Genomic DNA, 11,160 nt, shown 5'->3' on the forward strand with positions numbered 1-11,160 from the left:
TTGGGAGACTCGCCATGTCGTCTTTCGAGATGACTCCCTGTTCTACCTACACCATCACGACGGGCGTTTCCTTGTGTGGGACCTCCAAGGAAAACGATTATTGCCAGATCGCATTCGACATCGTGATATGGGTCCAGCACCTGACGTGATGGTACGTGATGCCATTGGGTACACAGTACGGTCACCTCCTGTTCGCACAGCCACTGACTGTGATAGCAGGCGTTACATACCTGAAGTGGTAAGGCCGATGGCTGTGCTCTTCATTTGACGTCTCCTTGCCATAATCTTTCAACAAGATATGGCAAGACCAATAACATGACCTACTTCGATGCTGAGGGTTTTCAACCATTGCCTTGCCAGCTCATTCTCCGTATTCTCACCAGTTGGAAATATCTGATCATGGACACTGGCGCGCCACCAGTCGCCAGCCACGACGATTGACTGGCACAGAGTGTTGAAGCAGCGTGGAATGATATGCTCAATCTGACAACCAAACTCAGTTCGACACGATGCCCAGCTATACTAATGCTGTTTCTGCCAGAAGTGGCAGCCCTACAAATTAATTTCGTATCCTGTACACCCTAATATCACCTATTGTGTTGTATGTGCACAATAAGTAAAATTCGTTACATCATACCCTTCCTGGTGCTGCAGTTTTCGTGGTTAACAGTGTACTTGTTTCGTGAAACAGGATTCTACTACTCATCTAGTTGGACCAATAAACACTCACGAGCAGCTGAGTTAGGCTCATATACCTTGTAGAGTTTAGCATCCTTCACCTTTTGACGACAGAGACGACGCATCTCAGTATGACTCCACGAAACATCAAATACATTGACAGCCATCCTCATCTATGATCACCTAACCACAGCCTATAACTTGTGATGATTGCTGGGAATGTGTGCCTGCGGCATATCACATGTGCTAAATAGTATTTTGGCCCACACAAACCACTTCACGTCCATGGAGAGTTCCTAAAACTATTGCGACACAATTAGGCGGATATGGAGTGGTGCATTGTTTCGGGGCTATCGGTGAACAAACGGATCCACGTGATCGAACAGTAGTTTCATCTTTCACTCGCCTGTCATAGAGATGGACGCCTATTAGGCCAGTTTTTCTTCAATTGTAATCCTCAACTGAACGAGAATCCCTCTGTCCCTGCCTGATAGACACGAGGGTTGTAATGTCTAATGAAGTTTTCGATGTGTTCGTTCCCTGATATCGGCATGTACATCTCCATGTACATCTGTACTCTCCAATCCACTTTACGATATGTGGCAGATAGTAATCCCAGCACGATTTGTCATTTCGCCTCTATTCTTTTCCATTCACGTATGGCGCGTGCGAGGAACGACTATTGATAAACCTCTATACGAGTTTAATTTCTTTAATTTTGTCGTCGTCGCCATTTCACGAGATATAAGTAGGAGGAAGGTAATATGTTTCAAGACTCTTCCTTGAATGTATGCTCACATAAACGCATCAATAAATTCGTCCATGGTGCACATCACCTCTCCATTAACGGCTGCCATAGAGTTTGTTGAGCGTTTCCGTTGGCACTCTTGCGTTTACTAAACGATTCCGTGACGAAATGTATCGCTCTTCATTGGATGTTCCGTGTCTCTTCTACACTGCTGGCCATTAATATTTCAACATCATGAAGACGGTATGTAACAAATGCCATACTGTCATGAAGCGTGCTACACGCTTGCATATGTAAATTATTAAGATGTCAGCTTGAGCGCACAAAGTAACTAGGAGGAACGTCGCCATATAAAGAAATATTCTGCAGTGGCTTTCTCAGTCGGGAATCACACCTAAATGTTGGTTCCTTGTGGAAAGTAAGAAGGTGAAACGTCTATCCTCGTGTATCGGAATTACACATAGGCAAGGTCGTGGCCTATCGAATCTGCGATTTCTTGTTCCCAGTTATTGCCGTTTACATCGAGCGAAATCCCACGAGTACCATGTGCTCAGAGTAGCCAAACTCAAAGCCATGCAGGGATTCGGTGACTCCGCATGGCTACCGCCCGAGAGGAGAGACATACCGTGTGTTCGGCCGAGCAGGCTCGTAGAGGGCCACGCCAAGCACCTTGACACAGGAAATCGGCATTCTTGCAGCAAGACGAGTATCCACACCCACACACCAACGACGCGGCCTCGGCTCAGCCTTTGACAATGCTAGCCTGTTGTGCATGGTGAAACGTCAGGAAAACACTTACGAAACCGCGGCGAGCGCCAAAAAGCAAGGGATTAAGAACATTCCTTAATTCATTTCATAACGTCACAACCTTCCAGAATACACAGACTAAATAAAATGACTGCGGTATTCACTGGACATCATTCTAAGCTTTAAATGAAAATATATTTACAGGAAAAATGAAAACACAGAGTGTTTTACTTCTGCAGTTTTGGTGATGATTAAGTGGGCAAATAAATCTGCCACAGGCAAGTTTGTGTTCTCTGTAATAATGACGTATCGAAGGTGATTGGAGCCCTCATGTTGGTAGCGTCTCGATGCTGGTTTAGACATCTATGGTTATTAAACACGCAATTTCAACATTTAGCTGATACAAATCTAGTAACTATGACAGTGGCCAATTGGTCACTAAGTGAAGTATGAAGAAGTAACTCTGAATATTTGTCACTTTTCAGTCACTTCTCAGTCATTACTAGTTTTTCGATCACACCGTTTATATCGAAGCGGACGTTGCGCCTTGTGGGTTCCAGTCAGTACTTGAGAAAGACGACCGCCTCACGGGGTCATTTCACGCTATGCTTGCAATGCATGCCGTCATTCCTTATCTCTGCTGTTCCCGTATAGTACCGCAACTTTATATTCTGATACGACCAAAAAACTTTAAAGCTAATGTGTAGCATCTAAATTTAAGAGAAAATCCTAGATTCTGTGCTTCTAGCATTATTTCCTCTAGTTGTTGTTTTTTTGTGCGCCTTTTTTCTTTTGGTTGTCTGAGTCTCGCACTTGACGCGAGGGTAGCTCCGCTTTCTGCACTATTTCTTGATATTTGCCTCATTATTTGCGCTGTATGTTAAGCCAGAGGTGATACATGTAAGCTGGACTACATTTGGATGGACATGGACATTCGATTTTTTACTGTAGAGATCTCCTTCGTTCTCTCTTTCATATTTCCTGCTTCTCCTCTCAGTTCTTCTCTATCTCTCTTCTTTCTTATGCTTTTTACGCTCAGTTTGTTCTTCCCGTTATCTGCACCTCGTATCTTCCTTCTCCACTCTTTCTTCCCTCTTACTGTCTCTTCTCTTGCATTCGTATTTACCTTTTTTCCTTAATTATCTAATTATTCGTTCTCTTTGCTTTTATCTGTCATATTCTTCTTTCGTAACTTATCTTTTGATTCTTTTTCTTCTATTACAGGCAGCCATTGAACTGTTGCTTCATTCGCAACCAGCATTATTACATGAAGACCTCTTCATAATGTTTGTAGTGCAAACAGCCTTTGCAGTTCTTGCGCCAACAGCATTCGCTTCTTCCTACAAGTATGTGGTGTGCTACGCAAATGAATTCTGTACGATGGCTTGAAATGCTGGACTTGTAGCACTGCAAAATAATTTTTAATTGCATTTCTCTTCGAGGACGTAGAGAGTTCCCTTGTATATTGAGTCGTGGCGCCTTGTACTGACAGGTCCATAACCACAACACCCCCTTCCTCATCCTCCATGAACCACAGACCTTGCCGAGGTTGGGTGATTTGCGTGCCTCAAAGGGGTAAATAGCCATACTGTTGGTACAACCACAACTGAGAGATGCCTGCGAAGAGGGCAGACTAACCCATGATTTCTGAAGAGGGGTAAGAGCCCTTTCAGTAGTTGCAGGGACAACAGTCTGTATAACTGATTCATCTGGTCTTATGATATAACCCAACATGGCCGTGCTGTGCTGATACTGCAAATAACCGAAAGCACCGGGAAACTACATACAATATTTTTCGCCAGGGAGCATCCAGCTCTACAGTACGCCCTAAATGGTGACGGCGGTAAATAGTCCCCATTTGGGTCTCCGGGAGGGGACGAGTCAGAAAGCTGCCATCATCAGGAAAAAAAAACGTAGCATTCTCATATTCGGAGTTAGGAGTTCAGGTAGTTAGCAAACACTAAAATTTAGTTGTGGTAGGCGGAGGGACGGAAATTGGTAGTAGGAAGAGAAAGATAAAGAGAAATAGTCGCAGAATATGGACTAATGCAAAGGAATGAAAGAGAAAGCCACCTGATAGAATTTTGCACAGAACATGATTTAATCTTAACTTACTCATAGTTTAAAAATAGTGAAGAAGACTGTACGTGGAAGAGACTTGGGGACACTTGAAGGTTCGGACTGAATTATATAATGTTTAAAACAGACACCGTCCATAGGAAAATTAAAGAGATTTTTTGAGAAGAGAGAGGCAGGTGTCTGAATATCAAGAGCTCAGATGGCAAGCCAGTACTAAGCAAAGAAGTGAAAACGGAAAGGAATATATAGGGGGACTATATATGACAAACAAACTTGATGACAATATTATAGAAAGAGAAGATGAAGTAGGTGAACATGAGATGGGAGATACGATAGAGCGAGAAGAATTTGACAGACCACTGAAAGACCTAAGAAAAACAAGGTCCCTGGAGTAGATGACTTTTGTTCTAAAGTATTGAGATCATTGGAGGGTAAGCCAACCACTATAAAACTATTCCAAGTGTAAGACGTGTATATTTCTATTGTCTATTGTCAAACCACAATTTATGAAAGGTGTTTATATTTTATTAATAGAATTAAGTAGGAATAATTAATATTTGTCATTTTGGAAGTAATTGTGGTAGCAGGGAATGTCTGCACCAAAGTATTGTTGGCAAGAGAGACCGCAAATTGATATAATTTTAAAAAGGGCGGGAGAGACCGTGTATGGATACATTTTAAGAAAAGAGTGGGAAAGACCTCGCATTGATGCATTTTGTAATGGTTGCAGGGATTGTCTGTACCAGAAAGCATTGTTGGCAGGAGAGACCGCACTTTAGCGTTCGTTGGAAGTCAGTAGTAAGCGAGATGTGAAGCGAGTTGGTAGCAGGTCTGAAGCGAGAGGTTGAGAGGAGCAGTGTGCCTGCCAGTCACCAGCTATGATTTACAGGAGATCATAAACGGATGAACAGAGACATCAGCTAACTATTATCATAAGAGGAACTAACATTATTGAATTATTTTCTTCGCGAAACTCAAGACTACTGAAGGTATGTTTGCGCAATGCTAGTTGTACGATTATTGTAAAAGGTAAGTCCAATTTGAACGTTTGTAAAATCATTTCATTACCAGAAACGTTTTCAGAGTATAATTAATTTTTGCCAGCAATGTTGCATCCATTCCAAAAAACCATCGACGTAAAACTTTGCAAAAATTTTATTGTTGTCAAGAAAAAGTGTAACTATGAATTACGTAACTTCAGCCAAATTAATTAAAGAATAACGTCAGCTTTGCTATTAAAGAATAACGTCAGCTTTGGTAATAAATACAGCCACTTAATATGATAGCCCACCAGCAGTTAATAGAGTATAGTAAACCAGAGTAAGTATATTCATGTCCCAGTTCGATGTAGCAGTCAGATGGCGATCCAGTAACAGTAAAAAGGTAAGGAACAGTTTTCGGTTATTGCAGATAACGACTGAGGTCCACGACGACGACACATTCTATGTTTCGTTGAAATAATCAGAAAATCACTTTTAACAAGCAGCAATTAAATTTGTATGCGAAGATTGAGAAAGAGAATAAATTTCAAAGGGAAGATTTCATTTGTTATTATTAAGCAAGAGATAGAAATCCTAAGGAAAGGTTTCATAGCTTATTGTAGGAGGGAAGGTTGAGTAACAAAAGAGATATGGAGGAGACGGTTATTGCGTAAAACAAAAGAGATATAGAGGAGACGGGAAGGTTTCACAAGTGGTGTGCAAGGTAAATGAGACAGAGGAAATACCCGCAGACTTCAAGAAGAATGTAATAATTCGAATCCCAAAGGAAATATCTGCTTACAGGTGTGAATAATATCAAATTATCAGTTTAATAAGTGATGATTCTAAAATACAGACACGAATTGTTAAAGGAAAAAAGGAAAAACTGAATGAAGCCGACCTCGGGGAACATTAGTTTGGGTTCCGAAGAAATATAGGAAAACGTGAGGCAGTACTGACTGTATGACGAATCCTAGGAGATATGTTTTAAAAAGGCAAACCTGCGTTTGTAGCATATGTAGTATAGAAAATTTTTGACAATGTTGACTGGACTACATTCACCGAAATTTTGAAGGTATCCGGGATTCTGAACGTAGCACAGGTAAAACACAGGGAGTAAATCATTATTTACAACTTGTACAGAAATCAGGCTGCAGTTTTAAGAGTCCAAAGATATGAAAGGGATGACATGGTTGAGAAGATAGTGAGACAATGTTGTAGTCTACTCCTGATATTATTCAATCTGTTCATTCACCACGCTGTGAAGGAACCCAAGGGGAAATTTAGAACGAATATTAAAGTCCAGGGAAAATAAATACAGTGACACTGTAATTCTAAAAATGGTTCAAATGGCTCTGAGCACTATGGGACATCTGTGGTCATCAGTCCCCTAGAACTTAGAACTACTTAAACCTAACTAACCTAAGGACGTCACACACATCCATGCCCGAGGCAGGATTCGAACCTGCGACCGTAGCAGTCGCGCGGTTCCGGACTGAGCGCCTGAACCGCTAGACCACCGCGGCCGGCACTGTAATTCTATCGGAGATATCAGAAAACTTGGAAAAGTAGTTTAACGGAATGAGATTACAAGAGATTATAAGATAAACGTGAAACAAAGGTAATGGAATGTAGTTGAATTACATCAAACGACGCTGGGGGAATTAGACTGGGCAGCAAAATAAAATGCAGATTGGCAAGAGAAAATACTTTTCTGTAAATGAGGAATTTATTAATACTAAATATAAATTTAAGAATTAGGAAGTATTTTACGAAGGGATTTGTGAGGAGCGTGCACCGAAGTGAAACGTGGATGAAAAGTGCGCAGACAAGAAAGATTTAGCAGCGTTTGAAACGTGGTGCTCTAGAAGATTGCAGAACATCAGTAACTCGCTTAACAAATGAAGAGGCACTTAATAGAACTGGGAAAAAAGAAATTTATGGCACAATTGCATTAAGAAAAGGGATCGATTGATACGAGAACTCCTGAGACATCAAGCAATAGTCCATATGGTAACGTAAGGAAGTGTGGAGTTGAAAATTGTAGAGTACGGTAGGTATAAATACAGTAAGCAGTTTCAAATGGATGTAGGTTACAGTAGCTACGAAGAGATGAAAAGGCTCTCACAGCATAGAGTAGCGTGGGAAACTGCATCAGTCTTCCGACTGAAACCCACGACAAAAACATTTACGTGTAGTAGCCGTAATATAGCACTCTGACGTAGTTCCGCCATGACAAATGTTTCCCCTGTAATTACGGCTGTGTAGAAAGCATTTCTTGCTCTGAACTGCTGATAGGTTTCTCAGTGCATATCCTAGAATGTTGTCTGTGGTGCTTTCGACTGATCCCATTCTGATAGCCGGCCGGAGTGGCCGAGCGGTTCTAGGCGCTACAGTCTGGAACTGCGCGACCGCTATGGTCACAAGTTCGAATCCTGCCTCGGGCATGGATGTGTGTGATGTCCTTAGGTTAGTTAGGTTTAAGTAGTTTTAAGTTCTAAGGGGCTCATGACCTCAGAAGTTAAGTCCCGTTGTGCTCAGAGCCCACTCTGAATAGTGAAGTACAACCCCTATCTTTACACTCTCGACAGTTTTCCTCTGTTCTTCAATTTGTTCTTTCAGATATCGCACTTCGGTCTTTTGCTGAATTATCTGAGATGAAAAATCGCCATCGTCTTCTGGGTTTCATGGTCTTATTCCTGCAAATATCGATTATGAGTGATTACTATCTGTGTAAATCTTCATAAGTGTTGTTGATCTATTAGTCCTGATAAGTTTTCTTTCGTTTCTTCCGCGACTCTATTCACAATTCATCCGCCCTCATTTCTAACACCATTTGTGTCTCATCTTCTTTTTGCCGTCACCCATTTCAAAATTTTCCATCAACGCCCTTTGTGCTTTTGTTAGTTTATCTATCCTCAATCCTTACGATGTCTCCATTTTCATTCCTAACGAATTCTGTTCCTCGTACTGTCATCCCATTGTCTCATTCAGCTGCACTTACATTTTTAGACAACATAGTTGTGTGGATATAACATTGATTAATTTACTTATAATCAATTATTCAAATTGACAGTCACAATCGCATTATTTATTTTGCCGTCAACCGGTTTCAACTCGCGATGGGGTCATCTCCAGGGCAATTTACACCATTTGGTCGCTCGCTGGAGTCGTCACCTTGCCTGTGCACGGTTGGTTGAAACCGGTTGGCGGCAAAATAAATAATGCGATTGTGACTGTCATTTTGAATAATTGTTTATTAGCTGCACTCAGTTCTTTGTCCCTGTCTATGATTCTAGATTCTTCTTGATTACCCATTTAATTTATTTCAGTCTCTTCCACGAGCCCTAAGCCCCATACGAAATCTCCATTATTTGTGTCTTTTTCCTGTATATTTCATTCACCATCTACTTGTACCTCGTTTGTTATGACAGCCATGATCTTAATTGCTGACATTCACTAACACAGTTCTTTCTAATATGACTACGGCCTGTGACTATTTGCTCTCGAACAGTCTTTGTCTGTAGTTCACACCACAAAACACAACCTTGTCAATGATGTTAGATACTGAACACAACCCGTTGTAGGCGTTGGTACAACTCCGTGTTCTTTGCTGGTGCGTAGTGTTGCATGCCATAAGACGTTGCCCCTTCTCAGCAGATGCCATGCCAGTACTAGTTTTGTTGTTCTGTCATATCCAGGTTAATGAAACGAGCAGTTTCATCACAACTTTATTCAGCTGCTAACTCAAAGCGTAGCCAATTAATCATAGAGTGTACTAATAAAAAGTCATTATCATTATCTGTCAATACACATGCACACATATTGCCAGTTAATCGTCCAGAGCCCTGTATTAACACTGACTCGATCGTTGCGATTGTAAATTCCAATACTTTATTAGACGGTCACCTCAGGCTATTACCATCGCGAGGAAGCGGACGCATTGAATGCGAAGGCAACACGCTCGTAAAAACGACATAGCCTGCAGCTAGATTATATAATGGTCTGCCAACTGTCCATCAACAGTCATTCCACTTTGACAAGCCGGCCGAAGTGGCCGAGCGGTTCTAGGTGCTACAGTCTGGAACCGCGCGATTGCTACGGTCGCAGGTTCGAATCCTGCCTCGGGCATGGATGTGTGTGATGTCCTTAGGTTGGTTAGGTTTAAGTAGTTCTAAGTTCTAGGGGACTGGTGACCTCAGAAGTAAGTCCCATAGTACTCAGAGCCATTTTGAACCACTTTGACAGTGGTCAACGTATACTCGATCGGAAGCTCGTGGTATTTCAGTTACTGGAGGCCACTGGAACGCCGATCATATATTTTTTAATGTTATCGCGGCGCGACTCTGCATGTCAGCTTTTAGGTTCTATTTTTATTGCACTCTAATGTCAATCATTAGTGTCATCTTTTTACCTCTCCAAGCTGTGTGGGGAGGGTCAAGTTAGTCAAGTTATAAGTTAGATCATTTGGCTAGTTTTTCATTATTGCTTGATTAGAAAGTTTTTGTGCTCTCCATCTTCTCCGATGTTCATATAACCCAACGGTCGTAAATCTGCATGACTGATTTATATATAATTTTAACAGTACTTGCAGGTGACCATATACACACTACTTTGTGACTTACATTTCATTTCGTCTTTGCTGTTGAATAATATTTTACCTGTGCTGTTTAAGGTAATCATATATTTTTCGTCTAGCTGTTAGCTCATCAGAAAAAAATGAAGAAATTTTAACATTTTTGCAAGATGATTTGAAGTGCTGAAAATGTATTGGATAGTACACTATTCTTGTCACGTCTGACAGATGGAGATCTAACTTAATGTCTTTCTCTTTGCGGTGATTTATAGTGACGCTATCGCGATGTAATACACTCAGTTGACAGCAGTCTGAGTTGACTGCCCCTACATTTGCTGGAGGACAACGAATGAACACACAAAAATATGTTATTCGATGTCAGTTTCTTCGTATGACTGATCGAGCATTAACGATAAATTCCTTCTACGATCGATAGCATTTGATCTCCATATCATTGTAACGTGATTGTCGTGAAACATACATTCGCCGTTTTATGAACATCCCCCTCATCAAAAGGTATCAATTCAACTGTCTATGCATCCTTGACAGTGTCTCCTAACCTCTCTCAACAAATAAGAGCCAGATTCATTTTTTAAGTGTCATTGTAATTCCTGATTACATGTAGTACCAGAGTTAAACTCCCATACATTTGATTGTGCCAAGGAAATAAAAACTTATTCTCCACATACCACAAGTAACCTATAAATAAATGATAGATAAAAGCTTTCTACGACATAACATAGTATGAAGTAACTACTTACGATTTCTAGACATACGTACATTTCCACAGAATCTTCGACGGGGTAGTTTTCACAGTACAACAATTCGTCGAAGCAGATCACACCGACGCAGAGAATTCTTTTGTCACTCATTGCCATATTTATCTTTGATCAGTGAATCTGAATATGTAGACTTCGTTGTAAGCGATGTGGGTTGCGTTAAAAACGAGCTCCGTGTTCTGAAAACGTCCATGGAAAGAATCCCGGGTCGCAACGCATATCAGCACAAGAGTCTCACTGCCAGCAAACATCAGAATGCTATCTTATTATGTAATGTTTACCACCTCTGAAACTGACATTGTTACCGCTCGACGGTATCTGCAGCTAATTAGTTCTTTCCGGTCTTAGGATGTTATGTGAGGGCTGAATTTCGTGGTCGTGTAATGTGATCTGTTACTCTGATAGGAAAAAAAAAATCAGAAGCGCTAATGTAAACAGTCTGGTCTGGATATGCAATGATAATGTCACAAACTCTCTCTCCTGCACTGGTTTGGAGAAAGGTCTAATGTTGACGTCATTAATACTGACCTATACGTTAAATTGAAACACTGGCTCCTCTGTCTGGAGTCATCG

At 41.1% G+C, this 11,160-nt stretch overlaps 1 protein-coding gene across 1 annotated transcript in view; it reads right to left on the minus strand.

Annotated features, from left to right (window-relative positions):
- LOC124606046 overlaps positions 1–10,695 on the minus strand; it is a 73,078-nt gene extending 62,383 nt beyond the window's left edge. Inside the window, exon 1 of the mRNA XM_047138008.1 lies at positions 10,589–10,695. Coding sequence (XP_046993964.1) covers positions 10,589–10,686 — 98 coding nt within the window. The 5' untranslated portion in view covers positions 10,687–10,695. The remainder of the gene's footprint in view (positions 1–10,588) is intronic.
- Positions 10,696–11,160: the final 465 nt, after the last annotated feature.

The sequence above is a fragment of the Schistocerca americana genome, chromosome 3, assembly GCF_021461395.2.
Source record: "Schistocerca americana isolate TAMUIC-IGC-003095 chromosome 3, iqSchAmer2.1, whole genome shotgun sequence".
NCBI lineage: Eukaryota > Metazoa > Arthropoda > Insecta > Orthoptera > Acrididae > Schistocerca > Schistocerca americana.